General features: G+C 42.8%; 1 protein-coding gene across 2 annotated transcripts in view; it reads right to left on the reverse strand.

Moving 5' to 3' along the window:
- Window positions 1-556: 556 nt before the first annotated feature.
- The window catches only part of ALDH1A3 (aldehyde dehydrogenase 1 family member A3), a 37,736-nt gene continuing 22,603 nt past the window's right edge, over window positions 557-15,689 (reverse strand). For both annotated transcript variants that reach the window (XM_072869319.1, XM_072869320.1), the window contains 6 exons: window positions 15,519-15,621; window positions 14,290-14,474; window positions 8,670-8,834; window positions 6,300-6,457; window positions 5,033-5,107; window positions 557-3,592 (listed from right to left, as the gene is read on the reverse strand). In XM_072869319.1, coding sequence (XP_072725420.1) covers window positions 3,520-3,592; window positions 5,033-5,107; window positions 6,300-6,457; window positions 8,670-8,834; window positions 14,290-14,474; window positions 15,519-15,621 — 759 coding nt within the window. In that variant the 3' untranslated portion in view covers window positions 557-3,519. The remainder of the gene's footprint in view (window positions 3,593-5,032; window positions 5,108-6,299; window positions 6,458-8,669; window positions 8,835-14,289; window positions 14,475-15,518; window positions 15,622-15,689) is intronic.

Consider the following 15,689-nt stretch of genomic DNA (forward strand, 5'->3'; position numbering starts at 1 on the left):
CATCTGGCAGTGTGGTCCATGGTCCCTTCAAATTCTCCATTTTGAGGCTCACCTCACAAGGCAAAAAGGATCTATCCTACTTTGAACTGGAAGAAGCTGTGCTTGCCCCTGCCAGCTGCAGCTCTGCTCTCCTTCCCCCTCCGCTTACTGTAAATGGCACAACTTATAAAAGTGACTGCTGAAAGGGTAAACTAACAGACACACGCTCCAGCTTTTATGTGTAGAGCATTGACCACGCTTCGGCACTTTACTTTTTTAAAATAGGCTATTCTTCACAAATCACAGAAGTGAATCCAAGTTCAGGTTCCTTCTCAGTCCCCTCGTGAGATACTGAATCCCCAGATACACACATGCAAACACGCACTCTGCGTTCAGTTCTGCCATGTGGAAAAGGTAGCTTGAAATTATGTTGTCTCTTGTGAGCCCAGTGCATGTTTCCGCTTGGGGACTACCGCTGGATCACTGAATCAAGGGAAACAGACACAACGCTGTTCTAGGAAGAGCCCCCTGTAATGAGAGCAATACAGGGCCATTTTGTTTTAGAAGCACAAAACCGTAACCCTTTCCAGTGTTTACTTTTATTGACACAATGGGCCAAATTCAGAGCGAAATAAAAACAGTGACAGGCGGATTGAGTTGAGTGGAAGTTGCTTGCTGATGGAAGGGGTCTTAACACATGCATTTGAGGGGTTGGAATTACCTTCAGTACTTTTACACTGATTAAAGCACTAATCAGTGTAAATAAAAAAGCATTCAAGTTAGTTCTCTGTTAAAACGAGTAAAGGCAATACAATTTTCCTGCTCCCCACCTTCCTTTCTGAGCAATACCAGTATGTAGCATTTAGAAATCATTTCACAAAGTTAAACATTTATTAGGAACAAGAACTATTACAAAAAGATACCCATAGTCTGAATATATACATGAGGTTTAAACATAGCATTTTCATGTACCTTAGCTATAAAAATACATTAGATTAACTGTATCCTAATTTATAAATATAGTTGGTTTCTTTTTTAAAAAAAAAGTAGTATTTCATATGAAAGCCTTACTGTGCAATGAAAGAATATATACCCTCTAAGGGGTTATTTTAAAGTTAGTGTCTAGTGTTATATAACTTAGAAAATTCAGTGTGTAAAGTCAAACCCTGATTTATACAATAAGAGATACATTGACTTTTTAAAAACTTGATAAGGGGAAAAAAAGAGGTGAAATATATATCATACATATAAAGCCAGAATACTAGGATTTTAAGAGTTTCAGATGATTTCAGTTTCAACCACTTTATCAAAAATTAATACAGAGATACATCAAGATAACCAGCCTTTTACTGTTTGCCTTACTTCCCTACTGTCTGACTGCAGCCCTAGAAAACCATCAAGTAGGCAAAAGTAAAATATTTGTCTGAGAAGATGTTTGCACTCTAAGTGTTTTACAAAAATAGAAACTTATTTACAATGTTCCCATTTGGCCTTTCATGGGGAAGGGAGGACATTTTCTTCACTGGATGGGGAGATTTACCTGTCTCACATATCCATGGGAGGACAGGCACCTAGTTATACACAACTGTTGGAGGTATGTCATTTAAGAAGTTAAGCAGTGTTGAAGTGCAATTTCAATGTTCACTAACTAATAAGGAAGTTCAGGCTCATACAAACTTTTTCCTTACTTATCGCCACCCACCTTCCTTCCCCCTCCAAAAAAAGGTCCAGTTATGCAACAGAACTTGTTACTGACAGGGCGTATCTCTGAGCAAAGGAAGGTACCGGTTAAATCCTTGCTTGCATCAGAGAATAGAGGTTAGACCTCTGTTTCTGCTTCAAGCCCTGACATCTGGAAAACTCCAAGCAGCAGTCTTTACCAGTGCTCCATGAAGATCTGTTGATATACCAGAAGGAACTTCTATTGGCTTGCTCTCAGAGGACAATTCCAGCAAGATCAGCTAAACTTCCTAACAAGCTGACACCACTAACTCCTGCATACTTCCAGCTCCTGCAGACATGGAACTTCCTGTACGTTTGCCAGTGGTTCTCCAGTACAGAATCGAGAGGAGGAGGAGGGAAAGTAGTGACCCCAGGAACTGAAGAGAGGATGTGGCTTGTCATTAATCTCATAGTAATGTCTGGGCATGCAAAGAAGTTACTGCAGGAGATACTAAAGCATAACTTGGTGTGACAGCTACTCCATGGATGCTATTCATGCACGTGCATACTTATACAAATGTAAGCAAGAGACAATTCAAGGCAGTTCATTCCTCAGTGAAGGATCACCTACCCTGTGCTTGCCACAAGACGACAGCACTCACGAGGACAATTACTGCAACGCTGCTGACACATTTAAGTCCAGCCGTAGCTTATTCCATGGTAACTGGTTTGTACACCCACATCTTTAACACTCAGTGTGTGCTTGGGAGCACCTGCCTTTTCACACTGTACTTCCAGAAATTTATTTTAAGCTACATTCATACGGGGTAAAGAAGCAGTGAGAAGAGCTTATAAGTTTTACTCTCATAATAATAGCTCTGGCTCAAAAAATGAAGAGATGTTCACACAGCCTGAAAAGTTACAGAGAAAGAGAGAGCAGGACAGCTTCTTGCAGCTCTTCTGCTCCCTCCCCCAGAACAGAAGGACTGGCGTGGGATGTTTTCTGTGGGTTATCTACCATGCTACGTGCTTAGCATTCAACTCTGTGTCATCACGGTAAGTACAGTGCAAAATCCTCTTGCAAAAAGTGCTATAGTGAAGGTTTGAGATACAATTGTGACTCATTTGGAGCCAGAAGGGTTAGCAAGTCAGTAACTTGCATTTGCAGCATGTGTAATGTGTGCACACCAAAACATCAGGTTCAAAGGACATGTTAAAGTCTAGCTCTGTTGGGTGAAATACTGGCCCCAAAGGAGTCCTCTAGGAAACTCCCATAAATCTCATTCAGGGCTAGAATATCACCAATACGGAGAATGCATGTATCTTTAGAGAGACCAAGATAGCTCTTTCAAAGAGAATTTCTTTACAGATCCTTCTATGAAAGCTTGCACTCCCATCCCAAACTCCAGCTGCAGTCTTCACACAAACTCCGCCAACTTCAGTCAAGTTGTATTAGCCCTACCACTCAGGTCCATTTATACCAAGTGAAACCCATATGCCTCTGAAGGTGTTTAGCAGTCCATGCTAATGGTACCAGAAGTCTTTCTACCATGCCATTGATGTCCACGTCCTTCAGGGGTACAGTTTGAAAGCAGATGTCCTGCAAACACTGTGACTGACCAGCATTTTAGTCACAGGTAGCAGATAGATGTACAGCCGGGGACTTGTACAGTACAAGTGTGTGCTATGCTGCCAGTAGGGTCAGTTAAATCAGTTTTCGAAGAGCCAGTTGACAAAATGGAGTCCAGTAGATTCAGTGTTTCTAGAGGAATAAAGTTAGGTGTTTCCATTTTCCTTCCTACCCCTCCCCTCCCCCTTGCTCTGAACACATCCCCCATGTGTCACATTCAGAGTGTCAGCATTTTAGGCCTTCTGTTTTCATGGACTCTTCTGGGAGAGTTTAATGGTGACTGTTTTCACTTCAGTATATTCTGCCAAAGCATATTCACCACTGAAAAAGAGAGGAAGGAAAGGGACAAACAATTGTAGCATGTTAATGTGTACTTCCCTGAGATAAGAGATTTCTACACAAGTGCATTTTAGCCACTGATCAACAGCTGCTGTAGATTACATCAGGCCATTAAAACCAGATCTGAACTAACTTACACCAGCTATCAGTTTGGCCCACCACTTCTAATAATCGCTAAGTACAGGCACATAAGTACACACAACTACACCCTGTTGTAAAGAAACATGGAATGCTTCTGGTCACAGTAGCCCACAAGATGACACCTTGTGACTCTCTGCCTAGTGAAAACCAAGTACTATTGTGAGAACCCATAGAAGAAACATCCACATAAACATAGTTATCAGTGCTTAGACAGTAATTAGTTACTTTTTCACTGAAATTAAGCTTCTATCTACAAGATACCATATAATCAAGAGGGCACAGTTGCTCCAGAAATGCATACTGATGACACACCCTACCACCGCATTATGTCTTAGTTGGTGGAAACTGGCTCCATTCCCATGCCTTGCCCAGGGGATAAGCCCCTGACATCCTTTAATTAGCCAGGCAGTCATGCAAAGTAAACCATAAGGTCTCAATATAAACGTCCCATTTGAGGATCCATTCATTTGCTGTGCTTAGCAAGTGAGGCATCTGAATGTCTCAGAGCAGCAGATGCACCAGAACAGCTACTGGAAATGGTTTCTGGAAATAAATCTGGCTTATGAAAGAAAAGCTGCATTAGATTCCTCTGAAGAGCCTTCTGAATGGTGTAATAAAACCTGCCTCTCTCCTATACATGAAGGAAATTAAGATTTAAGTCAATTTCTCAGCTCTACCTCTAACTTATAGGGTGACCTCGGTTTAAAAATTGCTGCGTTAGTAGAGTTGGAATGTCTGGTAGCCATGCTGCAACAGTTCAGGCTGGGGAAAAGGGATAGAGGGTCCTTCTGCAATTTAGTAGCAAGCTTGGAAGGTGGGAGGTAGAATCTTGGAGATCATTCCTTGTTGTTCTAGCTCCAACATTAGAGAGTTAGAGGTGGGAAGAGGTCCAACTAGGAGCAATGATACAGCAGTCAAGGGAGGCCCAGATACCACCATATAAAGATGGAGGAGGTTTGAGGTGGATACCAGTGTCCCGAGCCAAGGTGCCATACTTCTCCCTTGATCTAAAAATCTAACTAGTAAGGAAAAATGCTTGCAAGTGGAATTGACTGAACTGGAGTTATTAAGAGCTTATAAAGCAGATGAAGGTACTCCTGAAGGCACCGCTCGTGTTCTCACATCTGTGCTTTACATCCACGCTGTACTGGCTGAGCACCTCCCTGTGCAGCATACTACAAGCCTGATAGTTTAAAAGCAAATTCAACAATATTTTCACAGAGTCACAATTGTTATTGCATTCACCATCCACATATAAATGAAATATTGATCAAAACTTACAGTTCTCTGCCGTTGCCTGACATTTTAAAGCCACCAAAAGGAGCCTGTGCATAGAGCGCGTTGTAACAGTTGATCCTACAATAAAAACATCAATTGTAAAAAGACAATTCAATACCAAGGAGAAGCAAGATGATGACAACAACAACAATACAAAAAAGGCTGTCAGTTTTCTCTTTATGCAGTTCATTCACTTGAGAAATCAGATTTTAGCAATAAAATCTTATTTTTCTACAGAAACAGAAAACATCTGAGTGGTACTCAGTCTGACCTACATCTCACTTCATAGTCTCTAATGGCTAAGACATTCATGCTAGAGCTGGAATTTATGCTGTGTTCAGAGCCGTGCTTAAAATAAATAGTCCAACCTATTCCCTAGTTTAATGAAGCACATTCTGAAATGAACATGTTTACTCAGAAAACTGTCTAAATGCTCACAGGCAGGCCCCACCGTCCACTTCCAGGTATAGACAAAAGTTAGGCTGCATTAGACAATTTTGTCGCAGTAAAATGAAAGTGCTAGACCCACTTCTGTAGCTACTAGGTAGAAAAAGCTAATGCAGATACTTCCTCAGCATCTCAGTAAGATCAAGTGACTGAAGAGAGACAGGTATGGCTTGGTGCTGTAGGACTGCACCTTCATGTATGTACAGCACATGTATCCTTCAAAGCCCAACATCCCATTTTTATGTAAATATTACTCAGAGGCAGATTTTTCTGGCGCCAACTCTTGGAATCAATCCTCTGTATGCATCAAAATCAGACATCAGATTAAATTCCTACCGTTAGTGGGGAAAAAAAAATCAGGATTCCATCTTTAAAATTATTCTAATATAAGAAATTTTGTAAGCAAAAAAAAGCTATTTATCTTTCTGACAGTGGTGTGATGCCATCTACTGTCCATACTGATTTGTGCATCTAAGACCCCATCTGATGCTACCTAAAGATCCTAAGAATTGCTTTTTTCTACATACAGGATTTTGAAAGGCATCATGTCTGGTGGAACTTACTACAACCCCTACATTTTCAGAGTTTTCCAGATGACGAACTACATCGACTGAATGAACAAACAGTCCATTTCTCACCAGGCTGTCTGGTCCTCACCACCTTATTTTGATGAATGGATGTTGCTTCTGAGCAGAATATCAAGAATTAAACAGACTACAAAGACATCTTACCTCCAGCACTTACACATGATTCCAAATCATATATCCCTCTCCCCTCCGAGGAAACAAAATCCCAGCCCACACTCAGGTCCCACACTACTTACCAGACAGTTCCCGATTGCAATGCAGAAGCTAGCATTAATGCTCTGTCCAGATTCTTTGTGAACACTGCAGCCGTAAGTCCATACTCGGTACTGTTGGCTCTTCTTATGACTTCTTCTATACTCTTGAACTTCATAATTGGCTGAACTGGCCCAAAAATCTGCACATATCAATTAAACATTAGTACAGGAAAGCTTTGCTAATCATGGTAATTTTGAAGTAATCAGAATCAGATGCTTTGTTTGGATACTATACTTAAAATGTTATATCCTAGCCTTCTAGAAGTCACTGATAGTGTCTCTTAAAAACTAATTAAATTGACTTCAAAGGAAGTACAGTGATGTGCTATAGTAGTTAATATACGCCAAGATCCAACAACTAACGGATCATCTATAACAATCAAAATAAGCAGAGTTAGATCTGGACAAGTTTCAAATGATTCATCCTTACTCCATTTACGACTCTCCACTCAAGAAGTAATTAATATATTTCAGGGATTGCAAGTTTTCTTCCTTGGTTTTAACTCTGATTTTGTCATGGTATGCAGTTTATTTGCATGCAGTGCATTTACCACATATGTGTTTGACCACAAACTTAGCTTCCCAAGTTGCCAGTATAAAGGCAGCCGACATACACAATACTTCCCAACTTCTGGGATGGAGTCTCTCATCAAGTACAGTATCAAAGGTGGGGCCCTTTTCTGGCCTGCATGGTCTTGCAGTACAATAAACCCCCAGCAAAGGTGAGATACAATCTCACTTGTGCCACCTTGAGGGCCAGGGCAAGCAGTTTGCCTGGCCCTTAGGCTCAGACAAGCGTTTCTAAATTTCTTCATTTTGGGAGATCCAGGTACTTAACTGGAGCCTTGATCCTAGGCAAAGGATGAACGTGCATTTGCAACAAAACTGCAAATGAATGAAACTGGGTAAGCTTCATGAATCATGACTTGGGATTTGCAGTCAGTTCATTAAAAAAAGGCCCATCATGGGATTTTCAGGTCTTATTCCCTCTATTTTTAGAATGTAACTCATGCCCAGACTGACTGATATCTTTCCCAGGTCCCTTAGAGATTCTGTGGCAGATCTGAGACATCTAAACATTTTGCCAGGAGTGAACAGTAAGCAGCCCCATAAAAAGCACTAGGCTAAACTATAAAATACAAGTGCCAGTTAGACTTTGGCAGCTACTTATTTTCCATTGGGGAACATGATGAAAAGTAGATTAACTTCTATTTCAAAGGAATATCACAGGATCTAATCACATGCAGCTTGTTCAATTTTTCTGCATATGAATAATGAAAGCCAGAGTATTAGATCTGCACTTTGCTGGCTTCGACCATGTTTTCATATAGGAAAAAAATGGTCAGCCTCAGGGGATTTCACCATGAGAACGGAATCTGGGATTATTTCAGATGTTAAGGCTACTTGAGAAAAGCTCTTCAGCGGCACTATAGCAGGGCCATTCCTTCCCTCCTCACCAGCTTCAGGTCCCAGAGTTCTTGTCCCACCTTTCTGCAATAAAGCAACTCCTTTTTTACAAAGTAGCAGAGCAAGAACACACATTATATTGTCCTCTGTCACTTTGAATCAGCAGGTACCACAGCTGAGCAAATTCAAGTCCATTCAGTAGGAGGTGCGTAAGAACACATGGCATGTACAGTCATCCCTCTGCGTAGAGTGGGAGAGCTTAACTGTCTTCAGAAAACCTTTAAACTTCAGGGCAAAGAATACGTAGAATTGCTCCAGCCTGCCACAGTTTCAGTTATTTTTAGTCAGTTATTTATATTTAAAATAAATAATTCAGACAGAAACCCCTCCATCACCACTATTTCTTATTCAGAAGCAGCATTTATAGCAGCTGTATCTAGGTAAGGCATGTGCTTGTATTTTGCATTACATCAAGTTCTCCTGAAATGAGACCCAAAAGCTTTAGGGTAGTATTATCTACTATGTTTTATCTGGGTTTGTTATTGTCCAGTGAGTACACTCACAGGGCTACTTCCCTTTTGGAAAGCCAAACAAAATGGGGGAAAGCAGCAAGGCATTAGAAAGGGCTGGCAAACAGACACCTATTAATTGCACAAAAATTGCTGCTAAAATATGTTGACAGTTTTTTTCGTGTTCTGCTCTCGCCCTTCCCCTCTCACAGTTCCCCCCCACATGCCCATACACTCCAAATTGAGGCTCACCTTCCACATACTTCATTAGTAGAATGGATTTCAGCATTAGGCAGTTGTTAGGACACTGGAATAAGTGAAATAAGTGAAAATTCTATTCCCCTCTCAGGTTTTCACTTCAAACCACTTCATACCTCTTTTCTTTCCCATTTATTGTAGTAAATGCATATAAAGGTTCAGGTAACTTGTACTGTACCTCTTCTTTGGCGATACGCATGTTGTCAGTGACCTCCGAAAACACAGTGGGTTTTATAAACAGGCCTCTGTCTTCAATGGCAAGACCTCCACACTCCAGCTTAGCCCCTTCTTTCTTCCCACTTTCTATCAGCTCCAGGATTTTATCAAACTGTTTTTGGTCAATCTGTCAGACACAAAAGGAAAAGAAACAGCAGCATCTTTATTATCACTGTTCCAGAGACTGGAGTCATGGTATATGGCCCAGGGGTACATTTGCAGGGCACTGTCAAACCGGGTAAGTTTACGTCTCATTCTATGATATAGCAATCAGGCAATAAGCAGGCTGAAAGACAGGACGTGGACATAGCCCTGAGCCACAGAAAACAGAAGGTGAAGTTACATGTAATAGTTTAATCTGATCTAATAGTTTGCTGCCGCATGGAGGGGGTCTCCCCACTCTTTCTTCCTCCGCATCCTGGATACGCACTCCCACGGCTCACCTCACTCCAGCTCTGGGACTTATTGACCTTTCTCCATGCACTGATTTAGCTCAGGAGCACCATGAGAACAGCTTGAGATGGGTTTTGCTGGGCTAGCAACCTCAGTCAGCTCAGCAAGGGATCTGACCAGCAACAGGATCAGTGCAAGGGGAGGAGAATCAGGGTATATAAACTATTAAGTCGACTTTGTTGTAATATGCAGCTTCACCTGCAGCTATCTGTCCCCAGCTGGAAGAACCCAGCGAGCTCTGCCTCCATCTCTTTCCACACATGCACGCTATATGAACAGCCTCAAAGATAAGCCCTATTAGTGGCTTGACTTCAGAACAACTACTGCACTGAAGCCATACTTTTAAAATCAGAATCACCTTTCATGGATCTTAGAGACTAGTACCATCCCAGCATTTTTAGGTTCTCTGGACAGGGAGCCATATCCTCACTTTTAACTACCAACCTTGTCTAACTCCTCCCCACCCACACCTAAATATGCAGTAATCTCAAAGAGGGAGTACTGTTGTGTTACTAGCCTTTAAACTAGGGGTTTCAGTAGAGATGGGGAAAGACCAGTGCAGTTACAGGACACTGAAGTCACACAGTTGTGCAGCCCTGCACCAAGACTTGGAGGAGACATCATGTAGTCCACAAGCACAGTGGGTCACATGCTGGAAGAGGTGCAGAAGCCCACAGCACTTCTGATCAGTACTGGTCCTTCTTTTGTGCTCCATGTGCAACAGTGTACTGCAGGTATTGTCAGGTTTCAAACAAACAGATGTGGCTATTTGCATGATACATAATTAAGCAATGAAACATCTCATCACAGCACACTGCAGATGGTAAAAGACTTACGGAGATGTTAAAAAAAAGTAAAACTAACAAAAACCTTGACAAATTCATTGAGGTGATTAAGTAAAAGACTCCACCCACTGGTTCAAGGTGCCCTGGCAGCCTGGGAGGTTATTCTGAATGCCAGGTATCCCCAGATGCTTGTACTGGTTCAATACCCCTCCCTAGACATCTGTTTTAATTTCAGCAGGGCCAGTTGCCAGTTGGGACTGTTTACATGGAGCGTTCCACACTCGACTCCTCCAGATTACAGACTATATCCTGTCCCTAGTTAATCCTGGCCACATGCAATCCAAGTTTTCATGCTTTTAGACAAGTATCAAAGCTTCAGGAGGGTGTCCTTGGGGTACTTGTGGTACACAGCAAAAACAGAAAGCAGCTTATCTCCTGCCACACAGATGTGTGTATCACATGCACCGTGGACAGCTTGTACTAAGTGGTCATGTTCTCTCATGCGTTAAGATGCTACCCAAGAAAACACTTGATAGATGCTACTGCACAAGGAAATGTGCCCTCATGTAGCATACAGAGTGTCACATAGTAAGTTTGGCAGGTGTCATACATATTGTCTATTTGTCTGGTTGCTTAGCTGCCAAATGTAAATAATTTGAAAATATCTGCAAGTGCTTTCCATCCTGGCATGTCTGTGATCCAGACCAATCCAGTTCATCCACTTCACATCACAGAAAACAAAACAAGGATATTTATACAGCTGTAACTTGTTGCAAGGCAAACTATAGTTAGATGAAAAGACACTGGGGAAAGAAAACATTTGTAAAAATTACATGCAAGGGTGGAACTGTTTGTCATTGTAACTAGAGCTTGCAAGGCTTGTTTAAATTCTGTCCCCTACTCCACTATTATTTATGGTTCAAGCATTGACTTCTATTAAAAACACATGATCTGCTAGAGCAAATTCTACTATTTGTCCATCTAATTCAAAAGAGAAGGCTTCTAAGGATCACTGCAATGCTGAAAATCTGAGAACCCCCAAATCTTCATATCTTGCTTCATTTAAGTCAAGACTGCAAGGAGCAGTTTTTCCTTTTCCAAACCTAGCATTTGTAATCCTACAGAATAAAGCCACAATGGTGTCCAACTGACTGTTGGACACATACTCTTTCTACTTACATGTTTTACTTTCACGCTTTAATCCAAAAGTACACAAACATCTAAGGAAAATATTCATCCTCTTAAAAATCAAACAATAGGTTTTGAGCTGAAAAACTTCTGGCTAGCAACTGCCATGAGGCAGCCTTAGCGCTTATTTCCTTCCTGTAGACCAGGCCTTATAGTCAACAAATCCCAGTATTTGGGGTTCTACGGTAACAAAACTAGTCTAGCCTTGTTCTAATCTAATCCCTGTTCTAGTCCACCAGGACGTTAGTCTCATCTAATGCAGTCTGCTGTTCACAATTGTATAATGCACTGGTTAACCAGTTTGCCATCTGTGCAGATTTACTTTATTACTTCCTATGATACAGCTCACAGGAATCCAAAGTTTAAAAATGCCCTTGGTCTGCATTTGAGGTTGGCACTCTACTCAAACAGCCCTGATCACCCCTCAGGTTTCTTGTGGTGTCCTTTGAATTCCAGCCAGCCAACAGAGTCAGACACATGTGAGTTTTGGAGAAGACTCACCAGAAGCATGCCTCATTTCTGTTTAAATTTAATACTGTTTAAATTTGACCTAATTTTGATCAGAGCAGTGCAGTTTGTATCAGCATAACCCAATACTGCAGCTGACACAATCTTTTCCCCACACCCATGCCACGAGCATCCATGCCAGTGCACAGTAATCCACATCAGGGAACTGACCTGACTAAAACCTTTCTTCCTCACTTCCAAAAAGGCTGGATTAGACCTGAATCAGCCAGTTCCCCAATCTAGTTCATAAGTGCAGTGCAATAAAGGAACAAACAGCTGCAGACAGAACCACTTTTCCAGGACTAGCTTACATCAACTTTAAGTTCTTGTGGAACAGTACTGTCTGTCACCCCATGCTGTCCTGCACCAGGTTGTCTCAGCAGCTATTTAGAGCACTATGCTCAGGCATGGTGCAGCTTGGTTTCACAGAGTACTAGCTCAAAGTCTGGACTGCAGAAGCTCTCCTATTTTAGACTTCCTGAACTCTTTATAAGTTGCAGGTCCTGTTGTCTGGCTACAAGCACTTGGAGCTGATGTAAGACCAAAAAGATCATGGGCTACAACCACTGTCAGCCTAAAGGCTGGCTCCAACTCCTTCCCACTGCTGGCTTCTAAGTCAGTGATCATCCCAGAATGGGGTCTACACAGCAGCATGTAGCCATTTTTGTAATGTTGTTGTGTATGTTCACCCTGACTCACACAGAAGAAGAATGAAGGCAACGACCTAGATCTGAAGAAACTGAGGCCTGACAGGCAGAGATGAAGAAGAAGAAGAAAGATTATTTTTCCTGGTGATTCTTGCCTTACCCATCAGTTCAAGATAAAAAAAACCCTCACAACAGAGCAGGTTACTTGAGGAACAGAGGAAAAATTTGATCTGGAAGCTTCACATTTGAACAGTAACTTGTGGGCAGGTGTGAATCTTTGCTGCTTTTGGAGGTATTTTAAGCCCTGGTGACACTGCATCATTTCTCTCTTCTGCTTGAATTTGTGTGTTGCATCTTACATCATAGGCTCCAGAGAGCGAGCAACCATAGCTGCAGAGGAAGTGGCTGTTCCTTTGCACTGGCAGCCACATGAAAGCTTTGGGATTAACAGTTTCCTCCCACTCTCTCAACACCTTCCCATCTTGGGCTTGACAGTTGCATGCAGAGAAGTTCAGGTGTGTGTGTGGGTGTGCTATCTCTCCTAGTTACAAGTGTAACAGGTAAACCAGAACAGGGAAAGAGGACAGATGGGCCATATTTAAAATCTGACCAGACGCTGCTATTCCAACTTACTGTTACCCTTAATTACAGCTCAGTATGCAAAGAGTCTCCCTTAAGCCACCGTAGTGCTACCAGAACATGGTGCTCTGCCATAGTGCTCACTGGGAAGTGCTATGACAGCCTAGCAAGAGCTGGGAGCATGGATGAACTGAAATAAGCAGCCCAGTTCTACATGTTCTGCTCACTGCAGAGTGTTTCACCCTTTAAAACCTCACAACTACACCCTATAATTTCAGGGTCTGTTCTCATGAAATCAATGGTCTCAGTCCGAGCAGCCAGGTGAACATGGTCCAGACGGGACTGACTATAAATGCAGCTCACTTACTGCTACTGCTGGATAAGGTTTAGGATGATATTATATTAAAACAAACAAACCAACCAACCTGGAAAGTTGAGAGCCCCTAGCAGAAGGTAAGAGCAGACCCTGAAATGGTTTGAGGGTCAGCTCATCTCTGCTGAAGCAAGTTCCAGCATAGGATTATTTTCCTAAGATTGCTGAGTAGTTTGAAATCTCTTTCTAGGTAAGTTACTGGGACAGATGCAGCCCCAGCATGAACAGGAAATGCACATCATCTTATTCCCCATGCATGAGGACATGCAACGAGGTTTTGCCATGCATGGATCATGTGTAAATGGGCATAGATCCAGACAAGGGGAGGCAGATGTCCCCACAGTCATCCCTTCTCTGAGGGATCCTATATAGCATCAAGGAAGAAAAACTCACAGTGCAGTACTGAGAACAAGAGGCCTAGGCTACAGATTTCTGGGATTCCCCCTTTATTTTGGTAGCAAACAGTGGCCCTGTTAGAAGATCTGACCCAAGGATCATCTTCCTCCAGAGCTCAGATTGCTTTGGAAGGAAAAAAATAAGAGGAAGGCTCTGGGAGCATTGACGAGGCTGGTCATGACAGCAGCTTGGCGTGGTTCTTCCTCCTAATTCAGCTGAAACTTCTCCAGAGGATCAGAAAGGGGGCAAAGGAGGAGAGGGAAAGTGGGGACTCAGGAGTCCCTGGGCTCTAACTACTTGTCATCACCAACACAGCCAAGTAGCTGAATGGCCGTTTCTGCAGCTGCACTCTTCTGTGCATTGCCATTGCTCGCTGCAACATGCTTTGTATTACTGTACCAGGAAGACAGCCCCTTCCATAAAGCTGGATAAGAACTGAATTAAATACATTTGTGTTTAAAAAAATTACAACATAACGTTTCAACAGTTGTGATTAATTGGTATTTAAAATGGAGAGCAAAATAAAGGCATGATACATTACTCACCCCTCGGCGCTTCTGCTGGGACCGTATTCGCAAGGATAATATTTACACAAGGAAAATTAAACAAAAACACAACCAAAAACCAAACAACTGTTCTCAGGCACACAGTTACCTGGGGCCCTTGTTCAGTTCTGGCATCAAAGGGGTCTCCAACGAGTCGCTTCTTGGCATACTCCACGCTGCGCTTGACAAACTCCGGATAGATCTGCTCCTCCACAAACACTCGCGAGGCAGCCGTGCAGCACTGCCCTTGATTGAAGAACACGCCTTGATGGGCACATTCCACTGCCAAATCCACTGCAACACGGCCCAGGAGGGAAAAGTGTTACCACATGCACAGTTTCAGCCTTCCAGTGTTTCCAGACTTGTTTTTTCCTTTCTCTTTTGAAAGCCTCCTTAAAGAATGCTGACAATGGTCCACACCCATTGAAGGCACTCACAAGACCTCACACTGCCCCCAAACCAGATCTCTTCTTATTTCCACCCCCCTTCCTGCCTTTTGTCTCAAGGTCTAGTCTGCCATAGCCCCTGATACTTTCTTCCACAAGGACTCACTGAGGGCAGCAACCAGGTTTTCTCACTGTGGGAATTCAGATGTGGATTCCTAGATACGGTGCATTGGTTTCTGAAGACTAGTTTCAGTAGTGATTGTTTAGAAGGCAGCATGCCCTTCTGTTGTACAGACAGCTCAGACCAGGTCCTTGCAATGCTCGCTGTTAGCAGATGGCACAAATACCTCTGCCTTTCAACCTCTGCTGTGCTGTGCAGGAGAGCAGAGAGTATTTTCCCCAAGCCAAATAGGATTTTCTAACCACTTTGGTGGTCACAGGTTACGCGTATCTCCTAGCGCTACTCACTAATGCAACAAAGTCACAACAGAACATGAGAAATGAGTCCTGCAGAACCCCAGGATAGAGATGAAGGCTGGATTAGATCAGGTCCTACAAAACTCTCCTGTCACAGGAACGCCTGCAGAGGGGCTGCATTTTAGAAAACTGCTTTCCCCACTGCTTGGCTCAGGCTCTGCAGTACCGCCAACCAAAAAGAAGGCACCACAACAGCAGAAACACAAATGCAAGATTTATCTGCAACTGCAGCCATCCCCAGGGAAGGCAACAGTATAATGGTCTGCTCATTTGCAATGGGAATGGTCCTCGTGCTGGGCAAGAGCTCCAGTGAAACAGAACTGCACCCTGCTCTTGGACAGGGGTTTCCTCCAGCCTTTGGGGTGGATGTAGTGGCAAACACCAGCCCTGCTAGCTGCCAAAGGACAGCAGAGGCACACAAAAGTACTACACTCATAGCATCTTACAGCAAATAAACACAGCAGCCAATACTTACGGTCTGCATCTGCACACACAATGCAGGGGTTTTTCCCTCCAAGCTCTAATGTCACCCTTTTGAGGTTGCTTTTAGAAGCAGCTTCCTTGATCAGTTTTCCAACCTGTAGCATTGAGACACAAAGAGGACATGAGCCGTTTCCCCTGAAAGTCTTAACTCAGCGTGTCAAGT

This window comes from Ciconia boyciana, chromosome 8, assembly GCF_034638445.1.
Source record: "Ciconia boyciana chromosome 8, ASM3463844v1, whole genome shotgun sequence".
In the NCBI taxonomy this organism is placed as follows: Eukaryota; Metazoa; Chordata; class Aves; order Ciconiiformes; family Ciconiidae; genus Ciconia; species Ciconia boyciana.